This window comes from Metarhizium acridum, assembly GCF_019434415.1.
Source record: "Metarhizium acridum strain ARSEF 324 chromosome Unknown scaffold_572, whole genome shotgun sequence".
In the NCBI taxonomy this organism is placed as follows: Eukaryota; Fungi; Ascomycota; class Sordariomycetes; order Hypocreales; family Clavicipitaceae; genus Metarhizium; species Metarhizium acridum.
Genome location: NW_027094042.1, coordinates 513,467 through 539,910, shown reverse-complemented (window position 1 = coordinate 539,910; position 26,444 = coordinate 513,467). Strand labels below are relative to the sequence as shown.

Sequence of the window (26,444 nt, the reverse complement as noted above, 5' to 3'; positions counted from 1 at the left end):
GCGCCACCGTTGCGCTGGCCTTCACCTTGGGCCTCATCATACTCGCTGAAATATTGGAGGTGTTGACCCCAGTGGCCAAGAACCTGGCGTTGCATCTTACTGTCCCGTCTCTGCTTTTCCTGCTGATCGTCTTGGTCCCGTGGCTGCAATGCCGAGCCATCATGACCAGCGCGGGATGGAGCTTCCAGCGCACAGCCAAGGGGTCCATCCCCAAGGTGGCCTGGGCTCTGCAGTTCATGCTGTTTGGCGCCTGGCTGTTCACCTTCTGGTCCGTAGGCAATACCGTGCCAGAATCAGCCACCAAGGACCTGTATGAGCGCGGCATCAAGCGGACATCCTCCGAGACACTGACAAAGGAGTGTCTCGAGAGGGTCGGTGTCGTGGGAATCTGCCTCATGGCTCTGTTGGCCGGTTTTGCGTCCGTGTCTACGCCCTGGCACACCTTCGTGGATGCAGCAACAAGGAGGAAACGGCGGTGACAGAGGCTGACGTCAACAGGAAACAGACTGGTCTGGAGGCTACCAGAGAGATGCTCGTTACGAAGCGCCATCAACTTCAACAGCTGGAAAGAAAGCTCAAAACTCTACTACTGCTCCACAGGGCTCGACAGGTCTCGTGGGCAAAATGATGGGAACATTCCGTGGAATTTCAAGCGACGAGGCCGAGATGCGCGCATTGAGAGTCGACATCTCTGGTCTGGAAACCATGGAAGCGAACCTCGCATCCAACCTATCCATGATGCAGAACCACCGCGCTGCCACGGTCCGAGCCTCAACAGTATGTGGCCGAATCATGTTGGTGCCTTCATACATCTTTGCAGGCTACTGCGTGTACCGAATTCTCGCCACCACCCTCACCACCTTTCGACGAATCCATTCCCCGTCAGCCAGTTTCGCCAACAGCGACCCCATCAACAGATTTCTCGGCCTCATGGCCCGGCACTGGGACCCAAAGCTGGACCAACTCGCATGGGCAAGAACAATCAGCTTTGCCTTGAGCGGCGTCATCTACTAGCCAGCGCAAACAGCGTTGTCCAGACATTCCACCTCTTTGCCAAATGGACGCCTGGTTTGCTGCGGCACGCACAGGCAAACTTGGCTTTGACAATGGGCAAATCACAGCCACCTATGTCATTTCTGCATCCCTGTTACTCAGAAGTCAACTACCGGCCAAGGCAGGAGTGGCTGTTACTGGCGTGCTCCAAGGCGCCCTGAGTCCCATCCTTTGTGGACCACTGGTTCGAAATGTGGTTTTTGTCGGGAAGTGTTTTGACCTTCTTTGGCATCTGGATGGGACGCAAGTTATCCAAAGGGTTCGGCGATGATGAATGGGATGACTACGGGATGGAAGAGATGGGAGCAAAGCGGTCATAGCTAGCATAAACACTTGCATGTATCTGGAAAGCATCTTTTTTTTGTGCGTTGGAGTTGGAGTTTCGCCATTTTATAGCTGGACTCGGTCTTTCGTAAATATATCAAACCAGGCTTCGTGCCTCAGTGCTCGTTTACCCTCATCCTCGATGCTCAATGCTCCATCCATTCCATGTATCATTCCAAAGCCACGCCCGGTGCAAGCCAATCTCACCACAGCATCCACATACATCCCATGCTCCACCATCAAGGTCCCTTGTTCGCCTTGCCCCCAAACTTGGTCATCAACCTCGGGCCATCCATCTCCCTCTCCTTCTCCTTCTCCCCATTCTCGCCATACAACCTGAACCCTTCCAAAATACTCCTCCAAGACCCCCTCGCTCAACGAACCCAATGTCCTCGCCGTCAGCCCACCGTCCGGCCTCAACCTCCGCCTGCGTCGCCCACGCCCACCGGTCATGCTCCCTCTCATCCAGCCTCACCACGCCGCCGTCGCCCAGGTCCTCGTCCACGTCCACCACGACCGTCACCTTGCCCCACCTCAGCATGCCGTGCCTCTCGTCGGACTCCCAAAACGACACCGTCCTCGCGTCGTCCCCCTCGTTCCGCGCCTCCTCCCCCTTCCCCTCGGCCTCCAGGTCCGCCGGCGCCCGCGGCGCCTCCTCCAGCATCCCCACGGGATACAGCATCCTCCTGGCCCCCAGCCCCGTCTCCTCGCGCAGCTCGCGCCGCACCCGTCCAGCACGCTGCCGTCCTTGCGGTCCCGATGTCGACCCCCCGGGGATCTCCCACCTCAGCGGGTACGAGTCGCTCGGCGCACGGCGCAGGAGGAGCGTCTGCGCCGCGCCCTCCCACCTGCGGAAACACCATTGCCGCCGCAATGAGGCGCTGCAGGTGCGGTCTCGAGGAGAGGAATTCCGACGGCGAGCACTTTCAAGCACGCGGGGATGGCGTCGGAGACGGTGTAAGGCTCGTCCATGGCTACGATGTTTTTTTTTGTTTTTTTTTTTTGGTGTGTTGGTTGTCAAGGGAAAGTTCCGTAGGGCGCGGGGTTCCACTGGCGAGATGACGTTATGGGGTCACGGAGCGCATGTGCTAGAGTTGTGAATCCGCAGCATGGCCGCGGCGATAAATGGTCTGGTATTTACAAAGTTTTGACACGTCAGGTAGGTGCCCAGTCACCCCCTCCCCCTTCCCTCCAACGTCACCACACTCACGGCCACACGAAGAAGGCGTCACTTTTCAGAAAATATATATATTACCAATCAAAGGCACTAGCACCGCAAGATTCCCAATTCAGTCCCACTCATCCCCAACCCACGCCCCTTCGCCTCGCTCTCTCCTTTCCATGGGCCCCCCTTTTTTTTTTGCTAAGAACAGATCGCCATGCCAGTTATCATCAAAACTCATCAGTCGTTGTAGTTCGTAGCATGCATCCATTAATCAGCGCGGTGAAGAAAAAGATGGAAACCAGAAGAAGAGAAGAAAATCTTCCGCGTCGGCACGCCAAAACACTGACTTTACGTCGGGAGTGGAAGAGGGGGGAACTTTGAAACAGAAGGAAGGCGTTGTCCATGTATCCCAGAAATAAAAGGCTAGGTAGATGTTTGTATTTCCTCGTCATATAGAGAAATATCAGCGTCTTTCTTTCTTTTCTTCATTCCCGGAGAAAAACAAAACACGAGTTTCAAAGGTTGGGGGAAAAAATGATAGGTCTGGGATCCATGGGCGCTATCTTGCGATGGCATCTATAGTCGTTAAACGAAATACGGAAAGAAAAAGAGAACAAAAAGAGAAATCGAGTGGTTAAGAAAAAACGGAAGGGGGAGGCGTGACTAGAATGTACAATTTCATTGCTCTTTTTCTTGTGGTGTCTCCCCTTTTACGCCAGCGGGCGTCCTTGACGTCCCTTTTTGTTCGGCACAGTCGTCCATCCATCCTCGTCCACCGGGGTGGTCTCGCCCTCGCCTGCCCCCTGGGCAGCAGAAGCTTGCTGGTCTCGTGCTCCGTTGGCACGAGGTCCTCCTCGGCCTTCATTGCGGTGTCCTCGGGCCGCACCGCCACGGCCCCGACCACCACCTGGGGGTCCGCGAGGGACGCGCTGATCGTTGGAGGCCGATCTCCAGTTTCCAGACTCAGTGGCCCTTGACTTGAAAGCTTCCTTGGGTTCCCGGGACTCCCGGCTTCTTGGCGCTCCCTTTTGCTCGGTAGACGCTCCGTTTTGCTTCTCGTCAGCTTCGTTCTCAGCAGATTTGGTCTCTGGCTCCTTGGCTTCGTCGGCCTGTGCAGCGGCCGCCGCCGCAGCGGCCGCAGCAGCTTCAGCTTCTTCCTTCTCAGCAGCGGCCTGCTTGGCAAGTCGTCGCTCCTCCTTTGCCTTTTCATCGGCTTCTCGCTTTTCCCGGATGGCAATCTGGCGCTTTTCCTCGATTTCTTGCTCACGGGCCGCTGTGTTGATGGGTCGAGCGGCTCCGAATGGGCTAGCCTTGGAGTCGCCGCTAGAAGTGGTGGTGGGAGCAGCCTCAGTAGTCTCGGTGACAGTCCGCTTCTGCAGGTTCAAGCGGGGGCGGCCTCCTTGGGCAGCGGGTGCAGGTGCCGAGGGAGAAGCAGCGGTTTCAGTCTCTTCTTGGGCCTTGGCAGCATCAGGGCGCATGCTAGAACGCCACTGGAAGTCCTTCTCGGCAGCAGTAGGAGCACGTTCGGGTTGCTCTCGTCGAGGAGGCCGTGAACCTTCCTGTCGTCCCTCGCCCCAAGAGGCAGAGCCTTGACGAGATCCACGGTGAGATTCGCCCCGCTCACCCATGCCTTCGGGAGCAGGACGAGATCGGCTGCCTTCACGAGGTCCAGGGCCACCCTCCTGAGGAGGCAGAGGAGAAAGAGGTCCGCGTCGTTCCCAGTTCATCTCACGAGGAGCACGAGGTTCAGCAGCAGGGTCACGAGGAGGGCGACGCTCACGATCACCACCAAAGTCGGAACCAGTACGGCCGCCACGCCCAGGAAGGTCCGGAAGAGGTCCCTTGCGAGTCCAGTCACTAAGATCGCGAGACGATTCGCCACCGCGGCTGTCACCACCACGAGCTGAATATTGTCAGTTGATCCATCGTCAGCCAGCATTGGCGGCGGCAGCAACTTACGAGGGTCGGCAATCTTAATCTTGATCATTCGTCCATTGAAGGATTCTCCATCGAGGGTCAAGGCCTTTTTGAGCCCTTCGATATCAGCAAACTCGACATATCCGAAACCCTTGGGACGCTGCATCTCGCGGTCCTCAATAATGCGAACGCTGACAATCTCACAGCCCTCGAAGAATTCAGTGACGGTCTCATTGGTAGCGTCATAGGCAAGGTTACCAAGGTGGGCAGTGAATGGGGGCTTATCGGGAAGTTTCTGAGGAAGGTTCTCCCTAATGGAGGAGTAGCCTGGCTTGCGGTTAGCAATGAAAGCTGACGACTGAAGTATCCGCAAGTACTGACCCCTATCCTGCCAATTCGACATGCCACTGTTGCCACCTCCAAAGCGAGGTCGGTCGCTAGGGGGTAGAGGCTGAGTGCCTAGTTACACATTGTTATTAACATCACTACTACGCGTCTCGACAAATCGGAAGTCCCAATCATACCGGTGACTGCAAGCGAGGGTCCGTGTCAGTTTTGGCTTCAGCATGCTATGGCGTAGACATCCGACTCACCATAAGTTTCCTCAACTTCATCAGCCCAAGACCCTCCTCCAAAACCTGAGGATTGGATTAGCAAACGGACACGACACACCACCACATGGGGAGGTTGGTGGCGGGGTTCGTGATAGCCCCGCGACTAGCAACGCACCACTATCAGTCAGAAAGTCCCCTAGGGACATTTTCTGCTGTTCCTTCTTCTTGGGAGCTGCAGCACAATAAACCGTCAGCCATGCTCTGAATTGGTTGACGAGTCCGTCTCTGGTATTTCGGGGTCGGGCATACCCATGATTGCGGCGTGGGCGGCTACGCGCAACCGAGTCAAAGACCGATGCGCGCAGAACTAAAAGTCGACAGGCGAAGAGCCGAACCGAGCAGCTCTCTCCTCGTCAAGCGGGCAAAGGGAACGACGGGCAATGTCGCTGGTTCCGAAGAAGATAAAATTTTTCTGCTTTTTTTTGTCCAAGCCAGGGATTGGCGCGGGATCGGAACGATCGCGATAGTTGACAAGACCCCGACGAGCGTTGCCGTGTCTGGGGTTGTTTCGAGTCGAAATTTGCTCGGGCGTGGAAAAAATGTTGGAGTCTGTGAGGGTTGCCTTCAATTTTCGCCAGCCAGGGAGTGGGATGCGCTAGTCCTATTTAAATCTAGCCCAGATGTGCCGATGTGCGGCTTGACGGGGCCCTGGGTGAGGGACAGCTTGCACATTGAACATATGAAGGCCTTTGGGGCTTTGGTCCAGCTCCTATTGGGCCGTCCCGGGGACTGAGTGAGCACCTACAGTGGGTGGGTGGTGCTGTAGAGAGGAAGTTCGCCATGTGTGTAAGCAGTTCAGCCAACCAGACCAAGGTTCTCCATTTGTGCGTTCATGCTGGGATCCACCTCGGACCACTATGGGGTCCCGCTTCAAAAGTTGCAAGTTGCAAGTCGAGGTAACTCAAGGTTAACGATAACGAACCAACGTGAGCCAACGCAAGAGTGACAGCTATGAGCATCTGACCCTTACCGCGTCGCATATCAGGGACCGAACATGGTCCTTTCATAAAGCTGGCCTCAATTTTGCCTCGGGGGTCCAGCGAATACTTCGTACCACAGCGCCGCTAAGTCTTGGCAACCTCTGCCGGAGCGAAGCCTTTCAAGATGACATCAAACGGCGATGACAGAGCAGCAAACACGCAACGGAGGCCGCAAAGGCCAGGATTCTTTCCTCCCGAATTTGCAGAGCTTTTTGTACCGCCATTAAAGGTAGGTGTCTACTCGGGTATGTCAGCTTCCACTGTCTTGCACCTCTGCGTCACTGAGAAAATTTTGTCTGAGACGCAAACAGGTACGGCGGGTGTTTTGGCCGGAGTAGGCGGAGCAATTGCCAGAGATACCAGCCCCGTAGCCAGCGGAGTATTCTCTGGAGTGCAATGGTTCATGCTGGGCAGCAGCTTCTGGTGTAGGTCAAGTCTTACATGGCAACTCTTCAATCACGCCAAATGGTCATCATCTTGACTTACGCTCATAACAGTCACCAGATCTGTAGGAATAAAAGCGTACGGGGGCGAAGAAAGAATGACAACAACAAACAAAGTTTGTGTCAGTGGCTTGGCTGGTTCGACAGCGGGAGCCGTGGCCGGATTGGCTCGTGAGTATTATCCTTCACATTGACGATGCGTCCCTCTAGCTGATGGTTCATGACAGGTGGCCCTGCGAGACTATTGCCAGCCATGGTTATATGGGGTTTGGTGGGAGCAGGTGGGCAGGCAATTGCCAATCGTTCGGCACCATCACAGACTAGCAAAAGCAGTGACGGCAGCAGTTGGCTTTCAAAACTGAGCCCGTTGAAGAAGTTGACCGATGAGGAGTATATCGATATGATGAAGGAGAAGATTTTGAAAGTAGAAGTGGATATTGCTTTGATTGATGATCGAATTGCCGAACTCAAAGCTGCTGAAGAGGCAAAGGGGGTTCGAAGGCAGGACGGAGATGCTTCGCGATGATAACAAGGTGAATAGATGGAGACAAATGCATCGTGGGGGGTTGAGCAATGCCTGAATCAGAAGCGTGGAATAAGATGGGTACGTTTGTAACATCAGAGACATGACACTGTGTTCTATGCGGAAGGTAACACTACAAGAATTTAGGATAGAATATTGTAAAATTTCGTGGATCAGCTATTCTGGCCGCCTCCGAGTGGGCAAATCACGCGGAGTACTTTGTCACCAAGCATCACGCAGCGTGTTGCTTTCTGTAATTGTGATATCTTGTCTAGTCAGCCACCTGTCACTGTTGACTGAGGAGGTTTCGTCAGACTTGATCACGCATCCCTCGCATTTTCAAGCGAGAGGAGCCTTACCGTCGCTCGTGTAACCAAATGAGAGGGCAAAATTAAGGAAAGAAAAAGACAAGGGAAAAAAAGAGAATAAAGAAAGAATTAATATTTATTGCGATTATTTCTTCACTTGGTCCAAGTTACATAGGCACATGACCGGCTTCACGCATCACGGCTTCTGAGAATACTCCTTGGCCCGATGCTTAGGGTAGCGAGCTAGGTCGCGATCAACAACATGGAAGTTGACGGAGAGTTTTGTGCGCTAAGCCCACACATCAGATAATGCGCTAGCAATGCCCCGCTGTCAAAACATGGACTTGACAGGACCGGGAAGAAGCCAGGAAGCAGGAGGTCGGAAAGATCTGCACATTCTAGGTGCCAGATGGCAAGGCGGACTGTCGGACTAGTGCCATAGCAATATATCGTCGTTGTCCAATATCGCTCGTACTTGTCTAACTGAACAAAGCGAGCCTGATGTCGCGACACGCTGGTTGTCGTGTTGTTGATTTGATAGCCTAGTCGGTCGGTACCCATACGACATGGATCATGGGGCGCAGAAGTGTTCTGCCGACTGGCATGATGAGGCTATTGGTCATCCACACCTCATGCACCCCGGGCCAGAAGGTGACGGACATAATATAGAGAATTAGACCTCTGATTAAGCATCGACACGGTCATCGGCCAAGCAAAGTATTGCATGCTTGCTGTGGCGTTGCCCGTGGTATTGCCCTGATATTGACGGGACGACGGGACCCAGCCATTCGAACCAACGCCCACCAATCCCTATCAATGACGAGCATGGGACATTGGGACCAAACACAAGGAGCTTAATACTGAATTGCGATGCAGAATTTGCTTAACCTGCAAACTATTCACTGGCAGCAACAGTAGTACAAGTGTGTGCGGCTCTGCAGCATCGACAGCAACATTGACACACGTCACGTCACGCCCAAGCAATCTCCGCTCCATTCTTGCCTCGAGCACTACTCGTGCCACGCCCCACCATTAGGTAATTCAGCTACAGAAGCTCTCACCACCTAAGGTGGTGCTTATCACCAAGGCGGGCACATCAGCAAGGCGGGCAGGGTAGGGGGATAAGAGGGAAAGAGGGAAAGAGGGAAAGAAAGAGAGGAGGGGAAAGAGAGAGAAAAGGGAAAGAAAGGAAGAAAGAGGAGGAGGAGGAGGAGGAGAAGGGGAGGGGGGGAAGAAAGACGGAAAAGAAAGAGAAGAGAAGGAAAAGGAAAGAGAGGGGGGAGAAGGGGGGAAAAAGAAAAACGGAAAGAAGAGGGGGGAGAAGGGAAAGAAGGAGAAGAGAAAGGAGAGAGGGGGAGAGAGAGGAGAGAGAGAGAGGAGGAAAGGAAAAGAGAGGGGAAAAGGAGAGAGAGAGAAGGAAAAAAAGGAAGAAGGAAGGAAGGGAGAGGGAGAGAAGGGAGAGGAAGGGGACGGAAAAAGGAAAGAAAAAGAAGGAAAAGGAGGGGGAGAGGAGAAGAAGGGGAGGGAAAGAGGGGAGAAGAGAGAGAAGAGGGGAGAGAGAGGGGAGAGAGGGAGGGGAAAGGAGGAGAAAGGAGGAGGAGGACGGGGGAAAGGGGGGCGGAGAAAAGAGGAGGAGGGAAAAGGAAAGGAAAAAGAGAAAGGAGGAGAAGGGAGAAAGGAAGGGGAGAGGAGAAAAGACGGGAAAGGAGAAAGAAGAGAAGAAGAGGGAAAAAGCAGAGAAAAGAGAGGGAGGGGATAGGAGAAGGTTATATTATATGTGTTACTGAATTGTATTATTTAAAATTTAAGAAAAATTATATTTAATTAATTAAAATACATAAAATTATAATTATAATTTTTTATTATATAATATTATTTAATATGTTTTATATAATTTATTTTATAATTTTATTTATTTATTTAATACTATTTTATTTTTTAATAGTAATATTTATATGTAAGTGCCCGCCTTGCTGATGTGCCCGCCTTGGTGATAAGCACCACCTTAGGTGGTGAGAGCTTCTGTAGCTGAATTACCTAATGGTGGGGCGTGGCACGAGTAGCTGCACGCTCGCCGCCTGCTGACCATTCATTCATTTGCCATGTCCTGATGTCCCCCCAGTCTTGTCCAAGGAGTGCCTCTACTTGCACCCATGTATGGAGTACACCCGCACCCTGCCCCGTGCCCCGTCATGGTGTCTATTGTGGCCCTAAGCCCTCGGATCGCACAAGTACCGCTACCCTGAATCCAAGTACCCAGTCGTAGCGGCTCCAGCCCACCCTTCCACTGAGCCCCAGACCACGCTGCCGCCCGAACTCAAGCGCTGCACTGCAGGCGACGATCATGTATTCTATTTGATGTAACCAAACATTGAAGGCATTGCCTGGCACTCCGTAGGTACATCCATCTATTTCTCCATGTCCGACCTCCGTAGCATTATTTGTGCATTTTTTTTTTTTTTGACGACGGGTCTCCCCCCTCGATTATTTCTCTTCTCCTGTTGCTATCTACAAAGCCCTTTCCGCGCCTGCAAGGCTTCCCTGACCTCTTATTCTGTTTGCTGCCATAATCCCTTTCTTTGCTCGCGGCCCCTCGAAGAGGTCCAGGACTCCGTCCAGCCCGCCCCGACACATCCGCCACGTATCCTGGGCTTCCAGCTCCTCCAACTGCTTGCACTCTCACCACGCCCCTCTGCTGTGACATTCCGGGGGAACGGCCTTGGTCACCGGCATACTCGGCTCGGTGCGCAATCGGAAAATTTGTGTCGCCAAGCTGCTCGGTGCTGCCATCTACCGCTGATCATCGACCGTGCAGTGCGGCCCAATCTCGATACCTCGACCATCGCGAAGTTCATCTTGAAATCTGGCACAAGTGATATTGGTATTGGCCATGGCGCTCCGCTGCTCTGCCTGCCAGTGACAGACCCTCAAGGTTGACCAACCCCTTGTACCGACAACGTAGGTCATATCTGTGCTTCGATATGTGTGCCGGTACACTCTTTGTCCTGAAACTAACGTCATAGAACCGCATCAGCCAGCGTTAACGGGGTTGTAGCCTCGGGTACACGCCGAGCTTCGGGACCAAACACAAATCCACATACCATGGCCCTTCTCAATCCGACTTTCCTCCTGGGAGTGCTCGTCCTACTGTACCTGTCGTCTTTTGTCTTTTTCGCTGTTATTCGAATCCTCACTGGCGTCTCCATCCAACGAATTGGATACCTGTCGCTACGCCGGCTCGCGTATACCCCTCGAGATGGCTGCAGAGTCGAGGTAAGAGGGCTGGGACTCAACATACACCGGCCGACTTTTGCCCAGCCAACTTGGATAAGTCTAGTTTTGAACGAATTGGCCGTCACGGTGGATGTACGCGAGCTTGATGGACACAAGCCTCCCAACAAAGACGGCGGCGGTGGCCATGATGAAAAGTCTGGAAGCGAGGCCTCCCCTGATGAGTCTGCCCCGCCGCCCAAGACTCAGCGCTCGCGCCGAAACATCGACACTCAATCTCGAGGCGAAACGTGGGAAAGGTTAGCTAAGCTCAAGGAGAGAATCAAGAAACTACATACAAACATACGATGGCTTAGAATGATTGATGTGGTGGCCACCAACTCAACCATAAATGTTGTCGACGTGGGAAGCATTCAGGTCGGCAGCCTTACCGTGGCCGTTGACACGAGGAGGAAGATTGTTGACCACGCCCGGCTCTTCAAATTTCACCCGAGGAAGAAGGAGCAACGACAAGCTGAGTGGATCATATCTTTGCGCAGCGTTCTGTTTACTGCTGATGGGAGCGAATCGCTCGAGGTCTTGGACCATTGCTTACTCAATGTCCATGGCTTCTTGTACGAGTCGCGGCAAGGCCTTCGCGATGCTACCATCTCCTTGAAGCTGGGACGAGTCCATGTGCCGTACGACGACCTGAACGCTTGCGCATCTCGACTAAAAGCTTGTCGCAGGAGACCAAACGCCGTCGATTTTGACGAACCCGTAGACATTGTTCTCTCTCATGTCACCGAGGAGCCGGGTGATGAAGGCGCACAACAGGACGATCTGATGAAGACGGTGACAGATTCAAAGGAGTTTGTTAGTTCAATCCTGCGGGGCATCAAGGAGGTCCAATTCGCAGTCAGTTTTGTCGGCATGACCCAAAGGATAGAGTCTGTCAAGCCTGAAGGCTCGCCTATGCTCCTCAACGCCTCCATGAAGGAGGTTGGCATTGACTTGCACCGTCTAGATCCGAAATCTCCGGCCCATCGCATGTACTTCTCACCAAAGGACATTGCTCACGAGGCTCTCGCAGCCGCACTCTCTCTTTCTGTTGGAATCGACGATGGTCACGGCACCCCCCAACGACTATTGTATATACCCATGACCACTACCACAGTTAGGACCACCCTTCCATCAAAAACAATTCAGTTGGCTGAGGACGGCGTCATTGGCGAAAAGAATGCCAATATTATGTTTGCCAATTCCGTCATCACCTCGCCGTCCGTGGATCTCGATCCTGCCCATCTCCCTCTACTCATTGCCATGATGCAACCCAAACCCAAGGCACTGAAATCCTCACGTGTAAGAAACCAGAGTGTTTTGTCCAGGCTCCTTCCAAAAGCCAGTATCAAATTCTCCATGCACGAACCGGTTCTTCGTATGAAGCTTAAACCGTTACAGGATACAGAAGATCCAGATGATTTCGACCTCATTATTTCATCAATATCCTCTGTTTCATTGGATGTCGAGACATCACACTCAACCATGGAAGATATGCACTATTTTCTGGACGGAGCCATGAGATTACAGTCTCATCATTTGTATTACCAGACTTGTACTGGTGATAGGTTCAACCTGATTACGATAGAGTCCTTCGACCTGAAGGCACACTTAGCCGCCAGACCTGACGTTTGTGTTGAGCTTACCGGAAATATCCAATCATTTGGTATTAGCATGGTGCGGCCTGAGATAACGGACGGGCTCCGCCAAATTGTTCGACAGCTTCGCATCGATGTGGAACCGGAGAAGCGATTCAAATCCAAGACGGCAAAGCATCAGAATTTCTTGCGATCTCTGCCTGATTGGCTCGTTAGGTACCAGATTGAAGCTACAGACTTCAATATCGAAGTAGCTGGTGTAGACGAGGACATATCAGATGATACCAGGGGTGTCACCGTACATCTAGACTCATTCTCTGCCGAGTACAGGGCACATCGTCTAGATGGTCTGCAGCGACGGCCAGGCAGGCGGCGAACTCACAGCAGATCTGTTACACAATCTGACTCAGATTTGACACCGTCACCAGCTTCCCCCCGATTTAAGAAGAAGCCACAGACTACCGGGGACGGACGTCGGCTAGCGCTGTATGCAAAAGGCATTGAGGCCCAAATTGTCGAGGGCTCGGATCATCTCGAGGTCGAGCCGTTTGTCAATGTTCCTCGCCTTGAACTGGCTTTTTCGGCTACTAGTGATAGTCATGGCCCAATGTTCCACATACAGTCTACAATCAAGACCGTTATGCTGCAGTATTCTCTCTACCGACACTACGCAGTCGGTGTTGCCTTTTTGACGTTGCGCAAGGCCTTCATGCGAACTGGACGAGATGTGCCCCGGCCGCAGCAGCACGGAATATATGAGAAGGACCACCTCCGGCTGCCTGGTAGCTTGGGGGTCCCAGATGCGGATGGCTCATCCACGACATCGTCGGAGTTAATCACGGTCGATGTCAAAGCAGCCTTGGTTCAAATCAAAGCAGAAATGCCCCACGAGCCGCTGCTGATGCTGCGCGTGTATGGGCTCGAAACTGGGCGTCATCGATGGTCGACGCCGTTTTTGGCCTCGAAGGTCATTAGGCTCTACGTTGAAACACCACGCATGCGTAATGTATGGTCAAGGATGATTGGTATTAAGCATGGCCGTGTTGATCTTCGTGAGTCAAAGCATAAAGCCCCCGAAGGTGGCTATGTGGAAGAGAGGATGTTCGACGTGGCCACGGAAGCTCTTCGTATCGCTGTCCCACATGAGGTCATCGTTGCCCGCATCACGGATAACTTTATCAACGTAATAAAATCAGTAAAACAGCTTCATCATCGATTCAAAACCGGCACAAATGAGTATATTTTGGAAAAGAAACCCGAAGAGCCGAAACATGTACCCAAGATCTCCGTTCGCTCACGGAGCTTTCTCTTTGAGCTCGAAGATGGTGCATTTGAATGGAAACTAGGCATCATCTATCGTACGGGTCGGGTGGAGCAAACCCAACGACTGGCCCGGGAAGAAGCTTTTGAAGCCAAATCTAGGAAAGTTCAGGATGAGGAACTGCGAAAAGGCGGAGGAAAGCTTCGTGCTCGATCGACATTTCCTTGTGGCCGTGGAGAGCATTCAGCCTCATCGTGGTTCAGAAGCAGAAGCGCAGATGCCTACAAGGCCGATGATACTGGTCACGAGATTAAAGGCGGCACCATGCCTAGATATGACCCCGACCGAGAACATGTTGGCATCCATGGAAATGCGAAATTGCCTGAAGCTGAGGCTCAGACTGCTCTCCACAGGTTCAACGCGCAGTCCTGGAAAAAGCGCATTGACCGGGCTTACGAAACGTCACGAAAGAGTATGCGTGAGTTGCGTGAGACTTTCTGGGGCTCTGATCTTTTACCTGATGATGTGGAAGAGACGGAAAATATCCTAGAGGTTCCTCAGCGCCCTGCCCTTTTGTCAGTACTGATATCGGAGCTTCACTTCATGATTGACAAACCGTCCTTTGCAATGAAGGATTTGCCCAACTTTATCCATACGGTTGGCAAGGGAATGCCAAAGGATATGCAGTATGGGCTTCTCGTGCCCATGCACGTTGCAATTCAAATGGGTGAAGCTCGCATGACATTGCGCGACTACCCGCTGCCCTTGTTGCATATCCCAGGTCTCAGAACTGGACAGTCGTCAAGGCTGCAGTCCGTGTCTCTCAAGGCTAATTTTGTGCTGGCGGAAGAATTTAGAGGCCATGAGTCGACAAGGAAAGTCAGAGTCAATGTTGTGCCTCCACGATGTAGCGACCCTAAGTCTTCCAACGAAGGTTCCTTTGCTATTGAAGTCCGGAGAACCATTGGGCCAGTCAAGTCGTTTTCAGAAATGTTTATGGACATCAACACGGCCCTACCAACACGAATTACATGGGGTCCGTGCTATCAACCCGCCATTCAGGATATGATGATGGTCATTGAGTCGTTCACGAAGCCACAAGTCGACCCATCAGAACGCGTCGGCTTTTGGGACAAACTTCGTCTCAACACACATTCCCGTGTCCATGTGGCCTGGAAGGGGGATGGTGACATGCACTTGTCTCTTAAGGGCACTCGGGACCCATACTTAGTAACTGGAAATGGTGCCGGGTTCTTAATGTGCTGGCGCAATGACATTAGGTGGCACATTAACGCCGAGGACAACCCTAAACGATTCATGACTGTGGATAGTGGCGAGTACGTGCTTGCAATCCCTGACTACAGCCACCAAATTCGCGAAGCTGCCCGTCGACATGACCACGGGGGTGCACGTGTGATTGAGGATACATGCGCCGGTAGCGCCATTTTTAAGAAGGTGATTATGAAACTCTCGGGCAAAGTACAGTGGATGGCGGGTCTGTTGTTTGAGCGTGCCATCGAAAATGGAGAGAGAAGTTTCTCATTCAAGCCTCACTATGAAGTAGTGCTGAAAAATCCAATCTACGCGAAACCTGATCCGGATGGTCTGCCGTATGACGCCTTGAGGGGATTCAGAAGTCGACATATTCATCTTTCAATCGCAGTTCGTGCACCCGTCGACCGAGACTGGATGTCTGAGAAAACAGAGCCTATCTAGGAGCTACAACACGGTCCATCTTACTCCGCGATTTTTTACCCATTTCTTCCAGTGGTGGGGTCTGTTTGGTCAGCCAATGTCACTCCCTATTCGACAAGGGAACCTCTGGCCTGGGCGGGAGAAGAGTAGCAAAAAGTTTGGGAGGCATCTTGCCACAGTCAAGTACAACCTGTTGCTGGCTCCCCTGTTTCTTAGCCACATCTACAAACATAAGGATGCCGAAGATTACGCTGAGAACGCTGTTTCCGCGACTGGCTTAAAAGTTCGCTTTGACAGCTTCATGCTTGACCTTCACCAACGAAGAGAAGAGTTTAACACACTTGCCAAGGGAAAGAGCACACAGAGTAGGACGTCTGGGATTAAGATTCACGCAGCCCAACTTGATCTCACCAATGCGGATGTTCGTGCTGTTTCAGCAAGCTTACGAGGCACCACTACAGAGGCCATCAGGAAGGGCTCCGTTTCCACTCTAATCACTGAGCAGGATGATAAGCCTGACTTGTCTCGATTCACCATCCCTGATAACGACTTTAGTTGGATCGACATGGATGATTTCGTAGAATTGGACTGGATTCTACCCACCGAACCTCATCCTGATACCAAGATTTTACCGCTTGCATTTGCCCCTCGTCTGACATATTTCCGACAAACGGACATTGGAGGTATTATTGCTGGCGACCCGACACGAACAAGCCCATTTGGCAATGAGCCCACACATTTCTGCATCATGACACATGACGACGACCCAAGACGAGTCCAGAGCCAGCTAATCCAAGAACGACTGGATCAACTAGCCATTCAGATGCAGACACACTCCCGAAACATTGGCGAGGCAGAGTTGAGGGTGATCCAAACCAACGGAGAGGAACCCGAGCTTGTAGAGAATTTCGACGCACTAAAGAAGCATGTCAGCGTTCTCAAAGACAAGGAACTATTCCTGAAAACTATGCTCGACCAGATGCAAAACAAAGTCGGCGCAAGCAGCAATGGGCATAGAAGACCGTCAGAGCCATCGTCATCAAGTTCCGAAGATCTTGTTGATATGCCACCCACCGCGGAATTTGAAAGCAAGTTCAAGAACCGATTCGTCATTCACAATTTGCAGCTGAAATGGAACAATCTGCTGCGAAATATTGTGCTCCGATACATTCACCAAAACAGCCAACGACGTGGTTTCGTCTATTACCTGTCACGGCCCGCCGTCAAATTCATCTTGGATATTGTTGAAGAGCAGAGCAGGGCAAAGGCCAACAAGACTGCCAAAGGCGATGCCCCCTCAACCAGGACGGGTGGTACGTCGTCACCCAGTCCTAGTGTACCGGAAAAACATAGCGCTACGGACCTCGAGGATCGCATAAAAAGTATTCTCGAGGACGGCAAACGCTTCACAGACACTAGCTTCGACGTCAACGGTGACGTGAATTGTGGTTCGATCGAAGACTTGGAGGGCGGCATTGCGAAGGAATTCAGCCCACAAAGCAGCTACCATGTTCGATTGATAGCTCCGCAAATTCAGCTCCAAAGCGAAAAGAACAAAAAACATGTAGTTCTTGTCACCGCCAAGGGTATGGAGCTCAAGGTGCTCGAGGTCATGGACAAGGAACGAATCTCTGATACTGTCAGCGGCCTGGTTCAGCGCCGTTTTCTCGTAAACATGGACAGTACGCAGTTCTTTGTTACCCATCAAAAATGGTTCCTGACGAGTTTGGTTTCCATGTATGCAGGCAGCAAATATGGCGCACCGAATGGGTCTGCTTGGCCGCCATGGGTTCCTATGGAGGTAATGTTCAATTTCCAGACCGATCCTTTTGGCTTTAAACGTGTTGTTCAGAAGACATCTGCCATGCTTCGTTATGACAAATACAACAACTTGCGTCTGAAGTACAATGACGAGGTCAACGAAGATGGTGGAGAGGATGTTGCCTCGAGCGAAATTGCCGAATGCCGATCGGACAATCTCTGGGTTGAATTTCCACAAGCACGAGCACTTTGCAACAGTTCTCAATACTATGCCATGTACGTCATCGTGCTGGACCTGCTGATGTATAGTGAGCCGCTGGAAAAGACCCGTAGTGAGCGACTTGAGAAGATAATGCTCGCATCTGACTTCAGCGATTTGAGTGGAACACCGCGGATGGTGCAGAAACTCCAGGAGCGTATCAGACAATTGGAGGACATCAAGCACCATTTCCAGGTCTACTCTAAATACCTGGATAAGAAGGGCTGGGAAGACAGACTCGCCCTAGAACGAGACTTGGCAAGCTGTGAAGATGAACTTTTCTTCATGATGAAGGCTATTACAACGTCTCAGCGCAAATTTGAAATCGACAGCGACACCAGTGCGTTATTGAAGTGGAGTATTTCTGCGCGAGACATTGTGTGGCATCTCATCCAAGACTCTGCAGAGCCACTTGTTGAGCTGCAACTCAAGGATGTCGAGTACGATCGGACCGACAACTCTGATGGCTCTCACATGAATCTTATTCGGGTCGGAAAAGTCCTCGGTCTTAACCTACTACCTGACGCCACGTATCCAGAGATTATTGCACCGTACAGTGAATCTGACAGAAACACCATGACAGGCGACACTGAGCAAGACATGATTCGGGTGTACTGGCACATGCTCGAATCAATAGCAGGCATTCCTGTGATGGATCGCTTCGAGGTTAAACTTGTGCCAATGAAGGTGCAACTAGAGCGAGAAGCGGGTAAACGTTTGTTTGAGTACATCTTCCCTGGCATGGATAAAGACAAGGGGGCAAAGGACGACTCACCTCTTATGGTTAAGCATCAAGCTTCTAGCACAGACGAAGTTGATGTCGAGTCTACGAACAGCTCAACCAGTCGTCTGGGCATTCCAGCGGCGGACAAGGAGTCCTCTGGGTTCAATACGCGAGCGGGATCACTGGAACTGCGCCTGAGACCGACACTGACATCGAACAACGCCCAGGAGAGCAGCCCGAAAAAGGCTCTCAGCGTCAAAAGCTCCGAGGGAGGCGGCCATGCGTTCAGACTGTTCCGCTCTGGAAACACGGGAAAGACGGTGATATCCAAGAAGGCGTCTCACGAATCACTCCGAGGAATCGGCGCGCCTCGACCAGGCATGATGGTACGATCCTCCACGGGGTTCTCGTCCAAGGACAGCAAGGACTCCACCGAAACTAAGAAGGGATCTCGTTGGCGAGGCGGAAAGTCGCAGACCGAAGACAAGCAGCAATCGGATGACCTCACTAAGATGATTAACCGAGCGAACAACTACATGACGTTTGCATACATTCGGATGCCGTCGGTGGTTCTCTGCCTGAGCTACAAGGGCAAAGATCAACGCAACTTTGAAGACGTCCATGACTTTGTGTTTCGACTCCCAACGATTGAGTGGCAAAACAAGACGTGGTCCAACCTGGATCTGGCGCTTGCTCTGAAAAAAGCCGTGGTAAAGGCCTTGATTTCGCACACAGGTGCCATCATTGGGAACAAGTTCTCCAAGCACCGACCTAACGCGGAGCAGCGCAGCAAGCTACGAGAAATGGCAAGCAGCTCTGTCGTGATCACGACCTCAAGCTCTTCCCAGCATTACGCTGCGAGCATCAACGATAGCGACGATTCGTCCAGCTTCTATGAGACTTCGCCAATCGACTACTCTCGCTCTCCGCCGCGGTCTACACGCGCCGGCAGCACACACAGTAGCATACCGGCGCCTCGATCTGCTAGCCGTAGTAGCAGCGTGGCTAGCGGTCGGTCTTACCGAACCGGCGGTTCATCACATAATGGCCCCAGCGCACCAAGTTTCCTTTCCATGACCACTCCCCCGACACCAATCGAAGGGCGTAACGAAGCTGGTATTGACTTGATGCGTCCCTCCTCCAGCCACGGCTTTGGTAACTCCAACCACCGCCGGGTGCTCCGCAATGTCAGCGCAGGAGATGGTCGGCCCTCCACGAGTGCAGGGAGCGCCGAATCGGGAGATCGTCGCAGAGCCGGCACCCCCTCACTAAGAGACAGACTCAGTGTCTTTACGGGCCGTAAGCGCGAAAATAGCGACGTACCAGACGAGAGCAATGATATTACTGGGGATGATGAAAGTACAAACGATGGGAAAACCCCGCGTGGGAAGAAGTTGAGTTGGGCACAAGGGCGGACTAAACCGGGCTGAGGAGTGGCCGTTTTGGTATACTTACATATATACATGTATAACTTTTTTGTTTTGAGCAAGGCGTTGTTTCGTTGGCTTACAGGAGGCCAGTGGAAAAGGCGGCTTTTTGTGCTTTTGGGGAATATGCATTGTATGTGAGCTGTGCATAGGATGGGATAGTCATTTAGTCATTGAGCTTGACTCTCGTTTGTTTTGTCAGATCCTTTGCGAGTCTCCGCAGAGTTGTGAAAGGTGCTGCTGTGTTGAGTTGTTGTCTGTTGAGCCGCGAGGACCTTGCAAATGCTTACCGGGTAGCTGGTGTTGTGGGTGCCGGCCTGGTTGGCAAGTTTGCTACCCCCTTTTGCCATTTATTGATGAAAATTACAGTTTTCTGCGACAGAGTATACTGATGGGACGGGTAGTTGCTTGCAATGATGTGGTACGGACTTGGACGAGAAGACATAATCCGAATCCCCCGATTCTTCAACATCCGCCGTGGCTCATGGTTCACAGAGAACTTCACAGGAGGTGTTTGCAGTCCGCAGAGGATGGCATCGTGTTCTCCTGCGAGCTTGGTCTGGGGATATATAAGCCATTGATGCTTTGTCTAAATACCACATCAAATCCCATCGCAGAAGTCTCGCCCGATGATAATTGTCACTTTGGGGCATCTACTCTGCCTTTCATCAACATCATCATGTCCCCCTTGCACAAAGCTGTATATTTCGCCCGTCACCCCCAATACCTGAAAGTACTAATCCAATGGTCTGCAGCCGACGTCTCACTCACTAAACATTGTCTCTCACTCACTCTCTGCTTCCAGGAAACTCTTCACCAGCCAGCGCCCAGGGACACAGCAGGCGAAGCCGACACGGCAAAAACATGCCTCAAATACCTCGCCAATACAAGCCGCTCCTTCGTCATCCACCCCCTCGGCCCCCAAGAAACCCCCCCCAACAATAAATTGAACTCTCCGATTCCCGCGATCGCTCAAGGATTGATCAGAAATTCAATCTCAGCGGCTCTCATCTCACGATGGCACTCTAGCAGCAAATCCCCCCATCCAACAATCTTGCCGACCCCAACGCGGGATAAGTTGGGCAGATGCTTGCCTCGGACCAGGTCATGTAGCGCGGCAATTTGCCAATCCTCACAATCGCCAGAAATAAACAGCATTTTCAGTGACTTGGGAAGCATGTGAGCGAAAGAGCCACTGGACGGTTCCATCAGAGCTGCCTTGAGTACACGCGAGCTTACCGTGAAGTGTTGGAGATTTTGGAGGCCTTTGAGCGAGAAATAGCTGCGCAGCGGAAAACTGGCGGTCTTTGGATGTGGCTCCGACGGATCGCCCGACTGCCAAGGAGTCCAATCCAAGATGAGTGTCCTGATGGTTTTGTGAGTCCTGAACGCCGAAACAATGTCCTCAACATCCAGGGGCAAGGTCTGTTTCCCCGCTGTGATTCTGAGAAACGCGAGGTCGTGAGCTGTGGCACTTTGTATGATGTGGCGGTACAAGCACAAGGCGCTCTTCTCCAGATGGAGAGTGAAGTTTGAAGTGCCATTTTCTCTCCCAAATCTCCAGCCCAAAAACTCCTCAAGTTGCCAGCTTGGGCGTGGCAGATTCAAGGTCAGGCCTACCGGCAAATCCAGATGGCTTGCGAGCCGCAAAAGTCGAGGGAAGCCACGCAAGGTCGCTTGCATTTCCACCTTTATCTGCTTGGCATTCGAGAAAAGGGCAAGGAGGGCCTCCAAGAATGCATCCATGATGTTGTCGCCCTCTGCTACAGGGAGCAATGCTGCGCAGTTGGATTCCTTATTTGCCAGCTTTTGGAGATCTGGCAGCAATGGTGCGAGGGCTTGCATATCTCCGTCGGTTATAAAGGGGGGGTCAGGATCGCAATTCATGTTGACGACGGTCAAGGACACGTTTTTGACCTGTTTTGCTAGATGCCTATTCTTAATCAGGACACTGGCGATGGATTCCAAGCGCCTGATGCACAGTAACATGTCGCCGCTGCTCCTGCGACCAGACAGTGTTTTGCTAAAGGATAAGGAGCATCGTTGCTTCTTATCACCTTTTTTTTTTCGGCCGTTCCGGAGAGTTTCACGCGGGAGGGTGTGAATATTTCAACAAGGACGTGGTTATTCGTCGTTATTTAAAAGGATTCATAAAAAGAGATGAAAGGCCTGGTTTACTGGACCCTAAAAGCTGGTTACTTGGTCCACATCGACAAGCGGCTTCCAAAATGTATGTCTGCGCTTGTTCCTTTTGCGTCTGGTGCTTATTGTCCATACGCTCGTATCCTTTGTCACTGCATTTCCTTGCTTTCGGCTTGAACATGATGTGTGCAGTAGATCCCCTCCCTCATCGTAGTGTCATCGTAGTGGCGGCATAGCATTTTGAAGACCTTCAGTGGTAGGGCAGAAGAGAGAACATATGAAATCCCGACAGGAAACGGACGACCAGTTTGGGTATGCCTATAGGCGCAGGGCGACATTGGACATGGTTACGAATAAAACAGAGACTTGAGTGTCAACCAGAATTAAGGCTCGACATGGTTGCTACACACCCGCTTTCGTTTTGGACCGCGATTCCTCAAGGACTGGATAGACTTTCCGCCGCCAGGGTTGTTGGTAGTTATCTCTCCAGAACATGACAGATGAATAAGAGCCGAGGGGAAATGGTGTTAGAAAGTCAGAACCAAGTGGCGTAAATGGCGAGAAGCGTAGCGGCGACCAAGCCAAGGATTTGATGCACCTGATCTCTGCTGGGTTTTCGGTGGGCTCTATGGAATGTTTATAGGTTCCATCATGTGGCTGATGACCTCGTCACATTAGACTAGGCCGATCATCAAAGTCTGCCTTGCTCTAGCTAGCATCCCAGAAGGCTGTTTCCCCTCAAATCGAGAGGCTCGTCCATACAAAGACAAGGAAGGCCTACTGCCACACTCGTCTGAGTCGTCTCTCACTTCGCGAGCGCGTCCAGTGCGTACTTGGGCAGCATCTTCCTCAGCAAAGCTATTGTTATAGCTGGTAACTCGACGGCTTTACCAACTCGATCACATCTATATCGGAGACAGACAGAGGAAGGGGCTGCCAAGCAAGCAGGGTCACGAAGCTGGAAAGGGGAAATCGGTTTGAGACCCTGCAGGCAGCCCCGTCGTGGAGCCCTCCCTCCATGTTTTCTTTCCCCCGCATTGTGCATCGCGGTGGGTATGACGGCATGATAATAATACGCTGGAGCAAATGGGACGTCAGTGATAAGCATCATCTGTCATGAGCCGAGTCGCTTAGAGTCTGCGAGCACCTTTGTCGAATGACAATGGCCAAGGCAGAAGCAAGATTGGAAACCAAACGTCGGCCTGCATAATCCAAGCAACCACCCAACAAAGTTGTCACACTGGCGGGATGAACGGGCAACTGCGCTTCGCGTCATGTGTTAAGCATGTGGCATGGTCGAGACAGAGACGGGAACCAACGATCGATCGAGACGTTGGAAAATGATGAACGCCGACCCACGCCGACTTCCTTGATCATGTTGCTTACAAAAGTTCACCATGATCAAGAGAGAGGCCCTGGCACGGCCCACGGCGCAGCATACATTCCTTGTTCTCTACCCGCGAGTGACATTGGGGATCCTCCAAGAAGGGACGTGGTCTAAAGATGCGTCCCTGCTTGTCCTAGCTCAAGCAGAGTGTCAACTCGCAAAAGAAACACTGATCACCGACGGGCCGCATCAGTGATGTGAACCATTACGGTGCCGTACACGCGACATGAGTCATTCACATTGCCCTTGGTTGCCGGCTGTTGTCGTATAGCTAAATTACTACAGTTGTAGGGGGGGGGGGGCGCTGTGACGGTGTGCAAACTGGCTGCCGTTTGATAAGCACCATGAACCTGTCGTCGTAGTTGCTTCATGGCTCGGATTGTACAAACCCAAGGCCATCAACTAACTAGCCGAAATGGATATCGCCAATGCCAAGCGAACATGCTGTGTACTCTTGTGTCTACTCAAATATGATACATCGTGGAATAAGTTGCTGTAATCAGCCAATAGACTGCTACCCAACGGGGACAAGTTGCAATTTGGTTTGTTTCTTCAAGAGCCTAGCCTCAAGTACGTAGTATTCGCGGATGTTCACGGGGGGGGGGGGTTCCCTCCAACTCCATTAGCGCCATCGAACAAGGCGGCAACTTGGGGGCATGCCAACCGAACGAAAGTCACCTGACGATGATCCTAGCGAGGGGAGACCAGAAGTGCGAGAAACAGTCTGGAATCCGGAAACGCTCGGGCGCGGGCTTGCGAAAAAGCCAACAACCTTAGACGTAGAGTTATGACCGGCCTCAGCAAGTACGCCGCACGTTCGTCGGCTTATCGCATGCGAGAACTCGGCGAACTCGACAAAGACAATATTTGATAGATGGTAATTGTACTGCGTGTTATGGGTCCGATATCGTGTCTGTTCTCCAGAAGCTTCTTTTTCAACCAGCGGCACATCGGACTTGACGGGTTTTTCTTCTTGGCTGGATCAGCGTAATTGGGATGGTGGGGGTCCCCGACGTTTGTCCAGCCGAGCCGAAAGCCAACAATAATCTTGGTGTCGACAATACCCCATCTTTCTCTCTCTCTTCCTCTTCTTTTTTCTTTTTTTTTCTCTGGGTCAGCTGGTGTCTCAAGTCTCATGCTCAGCATTTTCAGGGGACCTGCTTGCTGCCTGGCTGTCTAGCTGCTTGAGTGTTTTGGCCATGTGTCGGAGCCCTCGGTGCGCTAGATGCCCAAAACATCATGAGTCGATTCAAACCGGCTGACTCCCCTTTTTGTTGTCACCAGCATTGTGGAAATTTTCACGAGGTGACTGAAGCTGCAGGAAGGGTAGTCGTGGTGTGCGTTGACTGGAATGTCGGGACCGGGGATATCGTTGATGATATGTGATAGCCTTGCTGAATGGAACCAAAAGTTGACGTCTTTGAGTGTTCAGTCGATGACGAATTGTGTGCCGGCCAGAGGCGTAGGTACACACTAGCATACTAGGGTGCAACTTTGCGTGCCACCTGATGCTACGATACCTTCGGCGGCCAAATGCCGTTTGCATCGTCCAATTGGACGTGGATAGCACAACGTCAACGGATCCTTCCTGCCCGTTCGCACTTTGTTCTTGGGCTCGTCTCGCCCTTGCCGTACGGGGCAAAGCGCCGTTGACTACTCGTACCCAGGAACCTACGGTAGGTACCTAAACTATGTCCAGTCCCGAATGAGGGAAGGCTGTTCTGTCCAGAGCAAGGCGGCGCCTTCCTTCGAAGAAGGATGGGCAGCCGAACATGGCAGCCTTGGACGACTGGCCCAAGCCAGGGCGCCAGGGCTGGGAGGGACCGGCTCTGGATGTTATCTGGGGTACCAGCATGAACCCGTCAATCAGTTGCAGAGCTGTCGTGCCAACACTTCAAAATACCCTCAGATCCGGCGTGGTCCCGCCTCGTTTTTGCCAAGATGCGCACTCCGTACATACATTCTCCTTCGCTTGCCCCTCCCTACTGCCGGCCGCCGATTGTCGCTCGACAACCTTGGCCGTGGCTGAACATCTGAACCCCTTCGGCAACCCTCGACGACTCTCGACAACCCATGACGATTGTCGTGTGAACATTCAAATGCTTTGTTCGGCTGTTCAACCTCTCAGCCTCCTTCAGCCACGACTTGACGGCTCAACGGAACCAGCTGCTTGACTGGCCAATTATTTGCCTGGCTGACTAGCACAGCATCAAGAGATCAAGGGACCCTGTGGGCTTGGGCTCAAGTGCTGCTATCCGGCCGTTGCTTGTCAGCCTCTGGCTTGTTTTGCCCTCCCTCGAATAGCTATCGCCCGTCGGCTTCTCCGCTCCCCAAAGCACACATACAGCTCGTCGGTACGCCATTCGCTGATAACGGATGTCGGATCGAACGGGGCGAACAACCCAAACAGCCATATCAGCCAAAAGCCACCCCTCCCTCTCACAGCGTTATCAACTAGTCATTCCCTGGCGCCTCAGTCGTCCACCAGCGTCACTCGAAATTACGGAGTAGTCGCTTAGCCCAGCACACGAAGCGCAAAGGCAAATGAACCAAGTGCTGCCTCCTCGCTATCTTTGAGGCTTATCCCCCCGTTTCTTTTGCTTCGTGTCGCTTCCCAAACTTAACTTTCTTTTATTCACTTTTGGTCTCTGTCGCCGAGTCATACCAGCGTCTTTCAGCCTCTTTGACCGGAGAGAGCAGTGCCGTCGCCGTTGCCGCTGCCACTGCCGCTGCAAGGCACGTCGTCCAGCAGCGACCTTATCGCCAGCCAGAGCAGGCTGCGTACATACAGTCACGTAATCGCCGTCTCTGTTCTTCGCTGTTCTTCGCTGCGGCCCTCGAATTGGACGGCTTCTGATTAGCTGCGGTTGGCTGGGACGACCTGCCTTTATCGGGGTTTGATATCCTTGTCCTGTTCTTGTGGAGCCTTTGCTGTCGACCACAGGAGACCGCAGGCCCTCGCTCGTTACGTATCAGAATCCTGCCTACCTACACACGACCATCGGCTCCAGCTGCGTGAGCCATACACGGGAAGCCGGAAGCTGCACCGCTGTGTGTTGACCTTCAACTCTTTGGCGACTCAGGACCCCCGTCCCAGGACATCGGTCCCCTGAAACCCGAGAGCCACACTGCTCCAGGTTGTCACTTTTTTGCTACCCAAGTGTGGTCATTTTGGCCCTGGTCTATTGTGTGTGTAGCAAAGTAGTTGGCCTATCCAACCCGTCCAGTTTGCCGTACAAGCATGCCCCCGTCAGTTGTTGTGGCTATCTCGACTCCCTCCCAGAACAATGAGATCCTTCTTATTCTCAAGTTACCCGGCGCAGCCCGCCCCGTCTTCTCCCTCCCCTTCTCACCCTTCCAAAGCATACCGTTCTCATAAACAGACGATCTCGGCAAAACCTATCTCATACGACGCGCTTAGTGTTGAGCCATCTGCTCTACGTCGTAGCCGGCTAGCACCCAAGTATGCGCCGGGCACATCCGAAGACGTCCAAGACGAACAAGACATCGCAGTTACAGTCACCATCCAAGCCGTCGACTCGACCTCTTCGAGTTGCTCATCTACCAGCTCAGCATCCTCAGACTTTCATGCT

At 52.3% G+C, this 26,444-nt stretch overlaps 4 protein-coding genes across 4 annotated transcripts; 2 read left to right on the top strand and 2 right to left on the bottom strand.

The window, feature by feature from the left end:
* Window positions 1-161: 161 nt before the first annotated feature.
* On the top strand, window positions 162-1,014 carry J3458_020282 (uncharacterized protein; the record flags this gene model as incomplete). The annotated part of the gene is made up of 2 exons (XM_066121947.1): window positions 162-446; window positions 499-1,014. 2 exons carry the CDS (start codon window positions 162-164, stop codon window positions 1,012-1,014), a joined length of 801 nt encoding a protein of 266 aa, XP_065973126.1.
* Window positions 1,015-9,651: 8,637 nt separating this feature from the next.
* On the top strand, window positions 9,652-19,661 carry FMP27_6 (Protein FMP27, mitochondrial). The gene is made up of 3 exons (XM_066121946.1): window positions 9,652-10,285; window positions 10,362-10,900; window positions 11,316-19,661. The coding sequence occupies exon 3, from the start codon at window positions 15,249-15,251 to the stop codon at window positions 19,323-19,325; it is 4,077 nt and encodes a 1,358-aa protein (XP_065973125.1). The 5' UTR covers window positions 9,652-10,285; window positions 10,362-10,900; window positions 11,316-15,248; the 3' UTR covers window positions 19,326-19,661.
* A 633-nt stretch (window positions 19,662-20,294) lies between these two features.
* On the bottom strand, window positions 20,295-21,209 carry J3458_020280 (uncharacterized protein; the record flags this gene model as incomplete). The annotated part of the gene is made up of 1 exon (XM_007813577.1): window positions 20,295-21,209. One exon carries the CDS (start codon window positions 21,207-21,209, stop codon window positions 20,295-20,297), a length of 915 nt encoding a protein of 304 aa, XP_007811768.1.
* Window positions 21,210-23,676: 2,467 nt separating this feature from the next.
* J3458_020279 (uncharacterized protein) lies at window positions 23,677-23,997 on the bottom strand (the record flags this gene model as incomplete). Its single annotated transcript, XM_066121945.1, has 1 exon — window positions 23,677-23,997. The coding sequence occupies one exon, from the start codon at window positions 23,995-23,997 to the stop codon at window positions 23,677-23,679; it is 321 nt and encodes a 106-aa protein (XP_065973124.1).
* Window positions 23,998-26,444: the final 2,447 nt, after the last annotated feature.

Bases quoted from the DNA above. Each gene is read 5' to 3' on its own strand.
- FMP27_6 (XM_066121946.1), top strand. From the start codon at position 15,249: ATGTCACTCCCTATTCGACAAGGGAACCTCTGGCCTGGGCGGGAGAAG.